General features: G+C 39.0%; 2 protein-coding genes and 1 pseudogene across 2 annotated transcripts; 2 read left to right on the plus strand and 1 right to left on the minus strand.

Annotated features, from left to right (window-relative positions):
* Nucleotides 1–4,440: 4,440 nt before the first annotated feature.
* LOC145497500 (uncharacterized) lies at nucleotides 4,441–6,755 on the plus strand. The gene has a single exon (XM_081477309.1). It carries the CDS (start codon nucleotides 4,828–4,830, stop codon nucleotides 5,659–5,661), a length of 834 nt encoding a protein of 277 aa, XP_081333435.1. The 5' UTR covers nucleotides 4,441–4,827; the 3' UTR covers nucleotides 5,662–6,755.
* A 2,413-nt stretch (nucleotides 6,756–9,168) lies between these two features.
* LOC145498159 (uncharacterized) lies at nucleotides 9,169–10,359 on the plus strand (annotated as a pseudogene).
* Nucleotides 10,360–13,243: 2,884 nt separating this feature from the next.
* Nucleotides 13,244–15,603, minus strand: LOC145497501 (uncharacterized). The gene has a single exon (XM_081477310.1). It carries the CDS (start codon nucleotides 15,478–15,480, stop codon nucleotides 14,662–14,664), a length of 819 nt encoding a protein of 272 aa, XP_081333436.1. The 5' UTR covers nucleotides 15,481–15,603; the 3' UTR covers nucleotides 13,244–14,661.
* Nucleotides 15,604–15,985: the final 382 nt, after the last annotated feature.

Raw genomic sequence — 15,985 nt, forward strand, 5'->3', positions numbered from 1 at the left:
CCTTCTACTCTCAAAGTTGAGAGCCTATGGTTTTTCTGACAGTGCCTTGTGTCTCACTCGCTTATATTTGTATGGAAGAAAGACACGTGTTAAGATTGGAAATTCGTACTCAGACTGGAAAACAATCAAGCATGGAGTTCCTCAGGGGTCAATCTTGGGCCCACCTCTATTCAATTTATTTATTAATGATCTCACTTACTTTGTTGTTGATGCTAATTTGAGGCTATATGCTGATGATACAACTCAATACTTATCAAACCGCAATCCAAATGGCCTAGAGTTCACTTCACAGAATAGCTTTGATATGCTTCAATCATGGTTTAAGTGTAACTACTTAAGTGTAAATGAGGCAAAAACCAAAGTGTTATCATTGGGCGACAATCCAACACATCTCCAGCTTTTTGCAGATCGTACCAAACCACCTTTAGATTTAGTTAAAGAATTAAAACTCTTGGGCCTAGCTATAGACAGCTCATAAGCATTACAAGGCCCATGTTAAATGTGTATGTGATAAAGTCAATGCTAAAGTTGCTGCTCTGAGGAGGGTACGAAAGTTTATACCTGCTGATGTGATGATCAATATTTACAAGGCCTTCATCTTACCACACTTGGAATACTGTGCACCTGCTTTAGTGGGACTTTCATCTGGACTTTCTAACAAGCTAGAATTTAAGGCCTACTCTGGGACCTTAAGTTGCCTAAAGTCGCCTTAAGTCGCCTTAAGTCGCCCTAAGTCGCCTAAAGTCACCTTAAGTTGCTATCGGTTACGCAATGTTAAAAAGGTTTCAACACACTCAAATTGCCCCAGTAGAAGGTTATTAGACTTGTAACTGTCATGTTAGGGTAAACTCCACTCTAACCCTATGGAGGAGGAAGCACGATGACCCAATGGTTGGTGTAATGGACCCCTATTGTGGATCATTGCATTGTGTTCATACTCTCATAGTGCCTCTCCTCACCCAGATGTATAAATGGGTACTGGATATGGAACAGGGGGGGGGGGGGCAGGGTGCAGCAGAGGTAGCCTCAATAGTTGCGCTTTTAATTTTTTTTAACACTCGTTCCCAATGCATTGGAGCCATCTAACCCCCCCCCTCCCTTAAAGGGCCCTAGTCAGCCACACCTTTGTTTTTGTTTACATACAACAGGTTGGCTTTTATGCTTTATTCAGAGCATGCCAAAGCAAAGAAAATCACTGTGAAGCTACCAAAGATAAAGGGACATACTTTCAGCAACAAGACTTTGCCTCACCATGCAATATCAATAATTTTGATGGCATCAAAAATAGCATAGGCTGACTAGGGTCCTTTAAGAAGCTGAGGACCCGACAATTACTGTTATGTCTCAAGGCCGTGGCTCCCTTATACATAAAAAAACCTAATATTATTATAGTCTTGCACCTCTCTAGCCCCCATGTTAGCAGGAATAATTTCTACATGTGGACAATACTTAAATAGGAATGACAATCTGATATATACTCTCTCACAGATGGCTTTTTATTTCTATTAAGTTTTTTTTTTTTCTTGTATTTCATTGTAAAAGAGTTAATAATTAAGATGACACTCTGTGTTGTCATCAGGAAATATATTAAATGTGGAAGGATATAACAAATGACTATACTGCAATAACTTCATTTAAGCTTATTAATTTTTGTACGATATATCTGAATCAAATCTTCCGAAGACCTACAGTGTATAATTAATAAACAACAACAGTGAGAGGTGTTCCAGATCCTCAAGATGAAAAGAAAAAAACAGAAAGATATTTCTGGGTCAAGGTTCAATTATTTCTAGTCACTTTTACACTGAGCAGTAACAATATGGTCACCCAAAGTCAATTGAACCGAATTGAGTCTAAACTTTAAATACTTTACTTACCCAGTGTAAAAGAGTGACAAAAGTGGGCCATTTCTCCGGCAAAAATCATTGTTTGCATTTTACACATTCGACCAACTGTAAACGTTTGAATTTCGTAATTGGACGAACCAACTTGCAGCATAATGTTTATCTATCCTTTTCGTACACATGATGAAGCCAGGTATTCACATAATCTTATACACTTTACGTGGACTGCGCTACTGTTACTATCGAAAGCTAAGGTACAGAAAATTCTCTGTGATCAACTCTCAGTAAACATGGCCGCCAGGGGAATGTTTGGAACACGTGACTTAGTTTGGCCCCGTGACTAAGTACGCAAGCTCACGCGACCTACTCGCGCTCACGCGAGTATGATTGCTCCGACAGGCGTTTACAAAAGACAAGAAAAAAAACAAAACGCCAAACTAATACTCTCCGAAATATTTGAAGACAGTAATTTATTATCGGGTGATTTGAAATCACCCGAACACTTAGCAAGAGAACTCGAGTTTTCGTGGCACAGATATCTTGTCTCTTTGAAGCATGGAAACCAGTTAGCGGCGCAAGGGTTACTGGGAGAATCAAAATGGCAGAGACCAGTGTGTCTGGTAACGATGAATCAATTTCTAGTATTTCGTTGTGAAAATGTTCTGGGCATTTGTAATGTGTCGGGTGGAAACTAGTGAAAGTTTGGAAGGTGTATTTCCTGGTGGTCTGATCAACAAAACCTTCTAAAAAGAATCGATTCACTGTATAAACTGCCAGGGTCATCAAAGTTTTCTGGAACCTGACAAGTAGTTGGTGAAATTTGACAGGACGTGTTCTTACGAAGGAGCTTAGCATGCGCTACTCATTATGGTATTGGAATATTTTGTCTGACTGAGGCAGGAGAGCATCAAATCGACTGGGTCCCAGAAAAGCACAGAAATTGCCAGTGGAGATGCCAAAAATGTCTACCAAGAAAACCATTTTTATAATTCGGGAAGCATTGTAAAATAAATGCATGTAAAGGAGCTAAATTAATTTTAATTTCCCCGTTGTTTGAATAATTGATGGAAAATATACAAACACTTCAAATTAAATCAAGATATCTTAAATTTAAAATTTTTGTCACTGTGAATATATTTTTATTAGTTTTGTTTGATCGTTTTATTGTGATATCTTCACTAATATTCATGCTACCTCGCTGGTGTTTATTGCTATTATTATTCTTATAGTAGTAACTGTTCAGTGTTGTCGTAATCCTTTCTTTAATAGTATTTTTTTTAATGGTTTGAAATCTGGCCCGGGTTGTTCGAAAGCCGGTTAGCGCTAACCCAGGTAATATATTTTTTTTGAATAGAAATATCTTTCACTGCTTATGGTTGTGTAGTTTTAAAATGAATCAAACTCAAAACTGAAAGGCAAACAATATAAACAAAAACCTGGACCGAAAAGTTACAAAAAATGAAAGTAATCAAATTCCCTCTAATACTGGGTTAGTTTAATTAGGCTTTGAACAACCCAGCCCTGGATATTTGAGACTGTGGTGACTTAATTATGTACCAGTATTGGTACAATATTGGTTTATTGCAAGAGATATATGGAGAGACTGTTGCTAAGTTTAAATTTATAGCACTCGAGTGAAATAAAGTCTCCCCAAGTCACCTTAAGTCGCCTTAAATCACCTTAAGTCGCCTTAAATCGCCTTAAGTCGCCTTAAGTCGCCTAAAATCGCCTTAAATCACCTAAAGTCGCAATGTTTTTTCTGCCAATTTTGCTTAAGTCGCCTAAAGTCGTCTTAAATCGCCCAAAGTCGCCTTAAGTTACGGCGACTTAAGGTCCCAGAGTAGGCCTAATTTACTAATCAGTTTGCTATCAGAACACTAATGAATCTGCCCAAGTCAACATCCATATGGCGATCTACTTAAGATAGTAAACATCAAGTCCCTGGAGCATCGCAGATACATGCAAGCCCTAATCCTTCTTTGTAAATCTTTATTAATTACGGGGCCAAACTACATCAAGGAATTGTTCTCCTTGCGTTCTAGCAATTATGACCTAAGAGGCTATTGCAAGCTTAATCATCCTACCTTTAAATCAAAGTATTTGCATAAATCTTATCGCTACATAACTTCACGTTTATGGAACAACCTACCTGACAATATAAGAGGAGCGTCCTCTCTTAAAATGTTTAAAAATTTACTGAACAATGTTAGCCTGACTACCGAGGCCAATTGTTGCTGTTAACTTTGTATCGATTAGTTTATATATTTAAATTTTTATAGTCTAGTTTTTCAATTTTAAATTTTATAGTCTAGTTTTTGTACTTTTGTTGAATAGATAATATATTTAAATTTTACATTTTAATTTTAGCATACACGTTCACATTTAAACGTGCCCCAGGCTCACTGGTGAAATGTGTCTAAATAAAGAACTTACCTACTTACTTACTTGTACTTACTATCTCAAAACTTTCCGCCACTTTAAAACACAGAGGGAAAAAAACTTTGTAATGATGACGTCAATCGTGCTTCTGTCCTCTAATAGATCATAGGCGAGAACCAATCAACATACAAGAATAACTTGGGTTATTATATAACACGCGATAGAAATCTCGAGCTCATAATCTACTTGTTTAATAAAAACACGGGTGGAAGTTTGGGAGAACGAGAAATGCTGAAGGAAAACGAGCCGTAGGCGAGTGTTTCCACAGCTTTCTATAACTCGATAGAAACACGGAGAACATGTTTTCTATTTCCTTTAGAAAACACCGCAACAAAAAAGGGAAACAGCTTGTTCATTTTTATCATCAAAATGTAAATTCTCTGCTATCATTACGTCAACAGCTCCTAATAATTCTGTGTTTCTATCGAGATATAGCAACACGATTTTTAACCAATCAGCGCACGTCTTTTCATAGGGTTGTTTTCTAAATGATAATAGCGACATAAGCATAATCGTTTTATATTTATGCTTAACGAAGGAAAAGATGGCAATGTTATTCAGTTACGACGCAGCATTAGGGTACAAACAGAAGTCGCTCTCCGTTCAAAAGGTGGACGGCAAAAAGTTCATTGAGACAGAAATTTGCCCTCAAGCTGGAGACACCATCTTGGATTTAGGTTGCGGTACAGGAGAGCTGTCTGTATATCTCGCTGAGCTTGTAGGACCCGAGGGAAAGGTTGTAGGTGTTGATCCTGACAAGGAAAGAATTCTACTGGCTCAGCACTCTTACAATGATATCAAGAATCTCTCATTTGTGGAAGGAAACTCTTCAAACTTCCCAGGAATTGACTCTGAGTCATACGACATTATCTTCTGCAATTATGTCATCCACTGGATTCCTGACAAACAAGAACTCTTCAACAATATGTTTGAAAGTCTAAAGCGAGAAGGGAAAATAGCCTTTCAGTACGTTGATTATATTTGTCCTTTTGTATCCAGCGCTCTCAACGAACTTAATCCCGAGAACGCTGAGAAAATTTTTGAGATGTTCCATTGCGAAGAGAGACCCAAGATTGAGCAATACTGTTCCTCCACCGGATTTCGCATCACTGAGAGTTACGACACCCATAGCACACAGCAGGTTTTCCAAACCATTGACAGCCTTCTAAACTGGCTTTGGTCGTCAACACATGGTGCTTTTGATCCTAAGCTTGTAACCGAAGAGCGCTTGCAGAAATATCATCCGTACTCAAGCCGAGATGGTAAACCTCCGTTTGACTTCAGAGGAAGCAAGGAAGAATCGCGTGTTTGTCGACTGGTAGCTGTCAAGCAAGGGCCTAGAGAGGTAGAAACAGTCCAAAAACACTCTCAGACTTAATGCTATATCTAAATTTTCGCTCCTAGTGATCAAAGGAAGAACAAGAGAATCTGGTGTTTTCTTTGCATGCGTTTAACCTGAGGATTCGCGAACGCCCTCGACTTAAACAACAAGTTGTTTTATTTGCATGTCCATACTGATACATACAGTGCTGCAAAAGCTTTTGTAAACTAAAACTACAATAATAATGGTACGTTATACTGAACATAAAAGAAGGTTATGACGTAGCAATCTAGTTATATCGGTTTGATTTATTAAAGAATATGCGTTGATCAAAGCAAGATAAAGTGAATTACTGGCAAGGAAGAATCGTGTGTTTGTCGACTGGTAGCTATCAAGCAAGGAAGAGATAGAAACAGTCCATAAACATTCTCAGATTTAATGCTATATCCTAATTTTTAACCCGAGTGATCCGAAATGACTACAACGTAACACGAAACACGAAGGACAAGAGCATCCGTGATGGTTTTTGCATGATTCTAACGTGAGGGTTTGCGAAGGCCCTCGACTTTAACAACAAAAGTGCGTCATTTGCATGTCCCAGTAAGGATACACACAGTGTTGCAAAAGCTTTTGTGAAATGAAACTAAAACAATAATTGTTATCGTAAGAATTTGATGATGTAGCAATCAAGTTACATCGGTTTGATTTATTAAAGAATATGCGTAGGTGAAAGCAAGATCAAATAAATTAACATAATGATTTGTAGAAGTCAGAAGTTTGCCAATGGCTTGAAATGGAGATAATGGGGATGTAATTTATTAAAATTCGAAACGGTACTTTCTATTTTTCTCTAAAATCCCTCTATTAGAATAGAATATTTAAAGCAAAACATAAGAAAGTGGGATTCATCTTCAATTTTATTTGATTCAAAAATAGGGCATAGTCTCTAAAATCGAGACGGCCGCGCAGACGGATTTCTGGCTTTTGCTTCACGCCGCCGAAACTCCGCCTCTGTTGGCAGGCTTTATTTCACATGTGTTCAATCGTTTATTTTAATCAAACTATACTGAGCAGAAGGAAGCCAACAGTTTGAAAAAACGTATTCAGAGCTGCCCTAGGATTTTGAAAACTTGTGGTCTCCATGACGAGCTTCAGAGTCCAAAACAATTCACGGCAGGGAAGATTACAGATGTATAAAATTTAACCCGCGCAGTTTGGCTTTTGTTTTGGACAAGGCGATGGCTTATATGAGTCAAAAGAAAAAAGAGCGACTTTTAAAAACTTTCAAACACAGGTTTATAGTGATTTTCTTGACGTGAATCCATATTCACTAAGCATTAACCCAATAACAAATACTAATCAAAGTACACGATCCATGAACAAAACCTCCCATTTCCCTCGAAGGCGGCCGCTTTTAAAATACGTGGTTCGACAGTACATAGAAAACAATAATAAGTTTTGCTTTTCATTCTAAAAGGGATCCAGAGTCATTCGTTTGACTGAATGGAAATCACTCAACTTCTATGAAACAATTTCCTGGTCACTTTCTCCTCTGCTCAACTGTCGCAGACACAATCTCTATAATTTTCTTATATTGAAAACGATCTGTTGTGTTCGTTGAAATAAAAAATGTCTACTTATTAGATTGGACAAAGTCATAGATCCGATAACGGCCCTCTATATATATTTATTTAGCTAACCACGAAACAGCCATTGATTCATGATGCTGATCAATATAATTAACAATTAGAAGTTAACATATTAGCATTTTAAAGCGCTTCCTTCCACGAAATAGAGATTTTTGACCTCAACATAGGACTGCTGAGCCAGTCGAATTCGTTCCTTGTCAGGATCAACACCTACAACCTTTCCCTCGGGTCCTACAAGTTCAGCCAGATATGCAGACAGCTCTCCTGTACCACAACCTAAATCTAAGACGGCGTCTCCAGCTTGTGGACAAACATCTGTTTGAAAGAACTTTTCACCGGCCACTTTTTGCACCGAAAGCGAGGTTTGTTTGTATCCCTCGGCTGCGTTACTGCTGGACGAATTTGACATCCGTCGTTCCAAATAGCAAGATCTTAGCTTTTTGCCTTGAAATTGAACTGATTTGAAGCTATACCGATCTTTATCCGCCTTTTGTCACTGTCTGCCAGCTATTGATCCATGCGTGGACTCAACATAATCAACAATTGTAAACATTCATAAATTAGCATATGGCTTTGCTTTTCTAAATGAATATTAAAGTTCGCTATTTAATATTTCATATTTATTAGTCCAGTTTACAGTTCAAAATCTAAAATCTGAAGATTCTATTAGGCTTGAAACGTACGTTTTATTATAGCTTTTAATTCTTCATGGCCGTTAATCACTTATTTCATCATATCTGTTTTCGTGTAGCGATATTTGTGCTTGAACTTTTATAGCTTTGGAGTGTAGAGAACGAAGCGGAACACGACCAGCGATAGAAGCAAACTGAAGACGCTATGTATTGAACCGATGGTGAATAAAACTAAAAGGACTTGTTTACTGATGATTGCCACTGACTGCACGAGAGGTCCGTTTGGCATGACAGAAAGACGTCAGATAATAAATACTACTAGAGAAGAATATTTTATTAGAAGGCCTCCAATCACCTCGTGATGATTTTCGGGAAGGTCCGCTAAAAAATAGGGTCTGTAACTGGGTTATACTAGTTGACATTTTGCTTGTGAATGGCGACGAACTAAAATTAATTCTGCGAACGTTTGCTCGTCCTAGCCTCTTTACTTTTTTTCTCATCAGGCTTTTTGGCACTTCCGTAAATAAATAAATATTTATATTTTTAGAAGAAAATAGCCAATATTTTTGTGTTTTAGTTTGCAACTTTTTCACCGCAAAACATTACCGGTCTAGATGCCGGTCTAGATTGGAAAATCTAGACCGCTTACAATATGAATTTCAGCCAAATCAAAATGAATTCGGTAGTTCCCAGTCTTTGTAAGACACAGCCATATAATAAAGGGTGATATTGATATCCATTCATCAAAGCTTCATTTCAATTTCGTGTTTCGCTCGCTTTCACTACATAGGTATGAATGTTCACGCATACGTTACACCAGGACGGAACCTGCCTCAGCACGAACCATTACATGGCCATGAATTAAAGGTAGCTGAGAATGGAATGTTAGTACTCGAAATGTTAACTACAATATTCAACACCAAAACCTTAGTTATTGTGTAGAAGAGCAAAGCTGTATTTTAAATACTACAGCCCCCTAACTAATGTTATGTTTGTGTCATTCATTATCTGTTTCACGGTTAACTAGCTAGAATAAATAAAAGATACAAGCTCAGAAATGTGGTATTAAAAGTTCATTGTAGAAAAATATATAACCCATATACACACAGAATTATGTAACTGTTTCCATGTGAATTTAACTGCTATTTTGGAGTCAATGTAATCTACATTTAAAGAGTCATTAAATAAAGGTATATGAGACACAAAATTTGCAATTCAGATATTTTTCTACTTTCTTATGATTTCATACATGGACTGTTCTTTTATTTGTGGTGCCCATTGTGTAGGGTCAGGCTTAAATTGCGCAAGGACTCTTGACCTCAAGTAAACTACACGTGTCTGGCAGGGAGGAAAACAGAGATTCTTCAGCTATAAATTGTTCAAAAGATGGCAAATTCGTTCAGCTACAACGCAGCACTCGGCTACAGACAGAGTTCCGTTTCCATACAAAAGGTTGACGGTAAGATGTTTATTGAATCTGACGTTTGTCCTCAAGCTGGAGACGCCATCTTGGATTTAGGTTGCGGTACTGGAGAGCTGTCTGCATATCTGGCTGAGCTTGTAGGACCACAGGGAAAGGTTGTAGGTGTTGATCCTGACAAGGAACGGCTTCTACTAGCTAAACAGTGTTACGGTGAAGTCAAGAATCTCTCATTTGTGGAAGGAAGCGCTTCAAACTTCCCAGGGATTGGATGGGAATCATATGACATTATTTTCAGTAATCATGTCATCCACTGGATTCCAGACAAACGTGAAGTCTTCAAGAATATGTTTGGAAGTCTTAAAAGTGGAGGGAAAATAGCCATTCAGTACGGGGATCATCTTTATTCGTTTGAAATAAGCGCTTACAAGATTCTCAATCCTGAGAACGCAGAGCGTATTTTTAATATGTGTCACTACGAATTAAAGAAAGGGCCAAGATAGAGGAATACTGCTCCACCGCAGGATTTCATATCATTAAGAGTTACGACACGTGTTGTACACAGTTGGTTTTCAAAAGCATCGAAAGCCTTCTCAATTGGTTATGGTCGACCGTACACGGTGTCTTTGATCTTAAACTGGTAACCGAAGAGCGTTTGCAGAGGTATTATCAGTGCTTGAGCCGAGATGGTGAACCACCTTTTGACTTCAGAGGAATCAAAGAGGAATCGGGTATGTCTCGACTGATAGCAGTAAAGCAAGCAACTGCAGGAGACAAACCATAAGAGACAAACCGTCAGAGTGGAGTGTAGCTTTGTTGAACACTTAAAATTTTGAACAAATTTGACCACAACAGTCTGTAAATATTAATTAAGGTGGTATGGTACCCTCAATATGGACCAAAAAGTTTGTTTAAATATGGTGAAGAAAGATCAATTGTGTGCTATTGTACTCAAGAAGAGAAATTAAATTTCTAGAGTTTTACTCAAAATGGTTGCTATGGAAACCAGCCACAGCCTTTTGAAGTAGTGTTTTATAGTATTGACGCCAACACTTCCTGCTTCCTGCAAAAATTGACTGTCAAATAAGCATATCATGTAAGTTTCTGTTTTGTTCTGTGCAATGAACCTAAGTTTTGACAGTTAACTCTTATTTTCAGTGCTTTTTACAGCTTTATTTGGAAATAACCTTATTTTTTACCACACCCAGTGGACAAATCATCTCATGTCATGTGACAGATCTTAAAATGTTACAATTTTTTGGGTTTATATCATTGCGACATTATTGGTCTTTGATCAGCCCAAGTTTCGGGAATTCTACTTAAAAACCTTGCGAAGTAGAAATGTTGGCGCGAAGTCAGTCGGTACAAAAGTAAACTTTTGAGAAAAATGCCCTTTAAGTTTCTTCCACGAAGTATTAAGTATTTAAAGAACCACAAATAGCGGGGAAGGGGGGTGCAGATTGGATCTCGGGGGAGGGGTGCAATGGTTGTTCTATTTTATAAAAAGTTACCGCAGTTGTGGAAAATATTCCTTTTCATAAGAGAAATGAATGAGCCTGTGATGGCAATTTGAGGCAAAGCTTTTCACAAATAATTATACCAATCGAGTTGTGCATGTCTTAAAAGTTTTTTTCTAAATAGTTTCGTTCATTTAAGTTAAAAATAATCTATAATTTTGGTCACGTTCTTATAGTAAACAGTCGTTGCTATGGCCGTTGCTGCGTGAAAAAACTTATACCCCTGTGTACTTTCCTTAAATTTCACACTCATCTGGAAGGAAATTCGGCAGGATCGTTTCAAAATGTTTTTGACAAGCCCTCAAGGGTCTTAAGTCTTGTATTTCCAAGAAATTGAATTTTTCATGAACATCGCCATATTTTAGGGTAACATAGCCCCTTAAGAGGAATAGCGACGCCATATGCAAACTCTCTTGATTCCATGCATGCATCAATAGCCGGTTACGGTTGCTAAGCATGCTAGGACGCCCTTACCTAGCTGGTCGATTAGATTACGGACGCCTCCTTCACGACTTGTGCCATGTGCGAAGAAAGAATAACTTTTTACTTTGGAAAAGTAGAGAAATTTCTTTTTAGAAGAAAATGGCGGCATAGCATGTAAACGTACAGTGCTGAACAGGTCGTTTCGAGGTCAAGGCCTCACGGGGTCTGGGCCTCATGTATTAGGTTTAAGTTCATTCACATCATCCAAGAATGGATAATCTTTTTCTCATCAAGGCAGCTTGGATTCAATCAAGTCCAAGCAAGATTTTAATACTACACGAAATTTTAATTTTGTGATTTTTCGTGACCATTTAATAGAAATTAAAATAACTTCTGGGTACGCTTCATTTGTTTTCGCTGTAACTCACTCTTAAGCATTGCTCACTCTTAAGCAATGCATATAGAACCAACTTACCGACCCCTTTGTTGTTTGTATTAACGCAGTTTCCTGTTGCACATGACTTGACAGTTTAATTAGGAAATTGATTTTTTTGCCCGGCCAGTACTCCTTATATCGGCTATATAGGTATGTGGGGCCCCAAAAGGTATGGTTTTTTAGCCACTTGGGTCATAAATAGGGAATCGATTTTAGCCATTTTGATCATCAATAGGGTCTGGTTTTGCACTGTAGTCTTGAATTGGGCATGTTTCTTAGAAGAAGCCACTTTTTCATTATTGTCGATAAGATTAATCAACAAAAGCCCTTCACGATATCTTTAACATCGGTCTCAACTAGGGAACTAAGTATAAGGCAGTTCTGAAACAGGGTCTTGATTGAGGGTCAGGTCATAAATAGGGTCAGGGTTTTGGGAAGCGGACCGCACACCCCCACCAAATTGTTCTCAGAGTAACCCCCTCCCCCCCGGGTTTTTGGGGTATTTGATGCATTAGCCTCATCAACACGATATCCTCTAGAGACGAGTGGAAACCTCTGCCCTCAATCTCACGATCGTTTGATCAGCCGCCGTCACCCGGTGACTAATAAATTAAAAATACCGGTTTACGTTTCTCTCATTTGATTTGTGGAAGGAAGCGCTTCAAACTTCCCAGGGATTGGATCAGAATCACACGATATTATTTTCAGCAATTATGTCATCCACTGGATTCCTGACAGAGGGTCGTACAGGGGTATTCTCGTGATGAGTGATTACCTGGTTTTAATTTCCGTGAAACGTGAATTTAGGAAATTACTCTTCGTGATCCGTGAACTGAAAATTTTGCGTGACCAGTGAAGAACTAGAAATATTCACCGATATTCGTGATTTCACCACTCAATTCTACGTAATTTTGAGACGCGAGTCCACCGAATGGTTAGAGTTGTCTATCGAGCGTGACTTATACATGCGATTTGCAATATGGAGCCTTGACTTAGCCTTTCACGATTTTTCTTTCTTCGAACACTCTTTCTAGTGTAAGAACAGGTTACAAACAGAGTATGTTACTTGCTTATTTTCGTGATTCGGGAAAACGAAATATTTATGTCTGTGATCCGTTATCCACAATTTTTTTCCGTTCGTGAACCGTGCCATAGACCTCCGTGTACGACCCTCCTGACAAAATGAACTCTAAACATGATGGTAAGATATGCATTCAGTACGGGGATCATATTTTTCCTTGTGTATCCAGCGCTTTCAAGGAACTTAATCCCGAGAACGTTGAGGGAATTTATGAGATGTATCATTACGAAGAGAGGCCCAAGATTGAGCAATAAGTTCCTTCGCTGGATTTCGCATCACTAGGAGTTACGACACGCATAGCACACAGCAGGTTTTCAAACCATTGAGAGCCTTCTAAACTGGCTTTGGTCGTCAACACACGGCGCTTTTGACCCTAAGCTTGTAACCGAAGAGCGTTTGCAGAGATATTATCCGTACTCAAACCGAGATGGTAAACCTCCGTTTGACTTCAGAGGAAGCAAAGAGGTGGGGAGGGGGGGGGGGGTCAGGTGTTTGTCGACTGATAGCTGTCAAGTAAGAGAGAGATAGAATCAGTCCATAAACATTCTCAGGCTTAATGCTATATCCTAATGTTTACCCCGAATGATCAGAATTGACTACAATGTAACAAGAAACACGAGAATAAAACGAGGGAATCTGGAGTTTTTTGCATGCCTCTAACCTGAGGCTTCAAGAACACCTTTGACTTTGAAAACAATTTGCTTTATTTGCATGATACATACAGTGTTGCAAAAGTTTTGGTAAACTAAAATTCAAACAATAATGGTTATCGTGAACATATAAGAAGGTTATGAAATAGCAATCACGGTGCATCGGTTTGATTTAATAGAACAGTATTGCGTAGATCGAAGCAAGATAAAATGAAAAGTGAACTGATCAACTTGACACGAGCGTGGGACAAAGAGAAATTCTGAGTCCCTGACAGGGATAGAACCCATGACCTCCAGAACACAGGGCGGGCGCTCTATCCACTGGGCTACAAGAACTCATGGACTCAGCCTGAATTTTTCTTTTTCCCACGCTCATGTCATGTTGATCAGTTCACTTTTCACATTCCATTACCGAGCTTAAAATTTACCATCTTTATTCACTTATCACAAGATAAAATGAATGTAGAAGTCGTAAGTTCGTCAATGGATTGTAAAAGATAGTTGTTTAAAAGACGGAAACTGAGATATTCTCTATCTTTCTATAAAATTCTAAGAATATAGTATTTAATGCAATACGTAAGAAAGCCGAGTCAGATTCATCTTCAATTTCATTAGATTCACAAATAGAGCACAGTCTGTTAAGATCGAGAAGGCCTTGTTTATAGAATTTATAGCCTGCAAACACAGCCGGATTTCTGACTTTTGCTTCTGAAGCAGACGCTCTTTGGGCTCGTCACGCAATCTTCCTCCCCCTTGACCGGCCGACTGGTGGCCTTTCATTTGAACGAGTATGTGGACATTTTAAAACCGTCGACTTAAATATACCTAATCGGCAACAAGCTATAGAGCTACGTGAATAGAGATGGACCTGTGCGTACGCAGACATTCGTTTTGCTACTTGGAACTTCACAAATGATCTCAAGTACTCCACCCCTGTGTATCTCGCTCCAAGACCGTGTATCCCACTCCACGCCTGTGTATCTCACGCCACGCTCGTGCATACCGCTCCGCGCCCGCGTATCCCACTCCACGTTCGTGTATCCCGCTTCATACTTCTGTATCCCACATCACGCCTATATGTTCCGCTCCACCTTCGTGTATTCCACTCCTCGCCTTGCTATCCCGCTTCACGCTCGTTTATCACGCACAGCGCTCTGTACTCTTACCGCCTGTTCTCTTCGGCAAACTAAATTGATGAACAACGTAATATTTCGACATGGCTCACAATTCTAGCTTTATTTACAATGGTTCAAATGCAATGTTTATAGCTATCTCCTGCTTGCTTTACCGCTATCAAGTGACAAGCAGCCGATTCCTCTTTGATTCCCCTGAAGTCAAATGGTGGTTTACCATTCCGGCTGGCGTACGGATAATATCTCTGCAAACGTTCTTCGGTAGCCAGCTTAGGATCAAAAACACCGTGTGTAAGCGTCCAAATCCATTTCAGAAGGCTGTAGATGTTTTGGAAAACAAGTTGCGTGCTTAGCAAGTCATAGCTTTTAGTAATGCGGAATCCCGCTGACGAACAATATTGCTCTATCGTAGCCCTTTCTTCGCCTTCAAACATCTCGCAAAGTCGCTCTGTGTTCTCGGGATTGAGCTCCTTGTAAGCACTTACAACAAAAGAAGGTAGATGCTCTATGTAGCGAGCGGCTATTTTTCCTCCACTTTTAACACTTTCAAACATGTTCTTGAAGACTTCTTCTTTGTCAGGGATCCAGTGGATGACTTGATTACTGAAAACAATGTCGTACGACTGCGACCCAATCCCTGGGAAGTTTGAAGCGTTTCCTTCCACAAATGAGAGGTTTTTTACCTCAACATAGGACTGCTGAGCCAGTAGAATTCGTTCCTTGTCAGGATCAACACCTACAACCTTTCCCTCGGGTCCTACAAGTTCAGCCAGATATGCAGACAGCTCTCCTGTACCGCAACCTAAATCCAAGATGGCGTCTCCAGCTTGAGGACAAACATCCGTTTGAATGAACTTTTCACCGACCACTTTTTGCACGGAAAGCGAGGTTTGTTTGTATCCCTCTGCTGCGTTACTGCTGGGCGAATTTGACATCTGTCGTTCCAAATAGCAAGATCTTAGCTTTTTGCCTTGAAATTGAAGTGATATGAAGCTATATCGATCTTTACCCGCCTTTTGTCACTGTCTGCCAGCTATTGATCCATGCGTGGACTCAACATAATCAACAATCGTAAACATTCATAAATTAGCATATGGCTTTGCTTTTCTAAACGAATATTAAAGTTCGCTATTTAATATTTCATATTTATTAGTCCAGTTTACAGTTCAAAATCTAAAATCTGAAGATTCTATTAGGCTTGAAACGTACGTTTTATTATAGCTTTTAATTCTTCATGGCCGTTAATCATTTATTTCATCATATCTGTTTTCGTGTAGCGAAATTTGTGCTTGAACTTTTATGGCTTTGGAATGTAGGAAACGAAGCGGAACACGACCAGCGATAGAAGCAAACTTAAGACGCTATGGATTGAACCAATGCTGAATAAAACTAAAAGGACTTGTTTACTGATGATTGCCACTGACTGCACGAGAGGTCCGT

Source organism: Orbicella franksi, chromosome 9 (genome assembly GCF_964199315.1).
Source record: "Orbicella franksi chromosome 9, jaOrbFran1.1, whole genome shotgun sequence".
NCBI classification, from domain to species: Eukaryota; Metazoa; Cnidaria; class Anthozoa; order Scleractinia; family Merulinidae; genus Orbicella; species Orbicella franksi.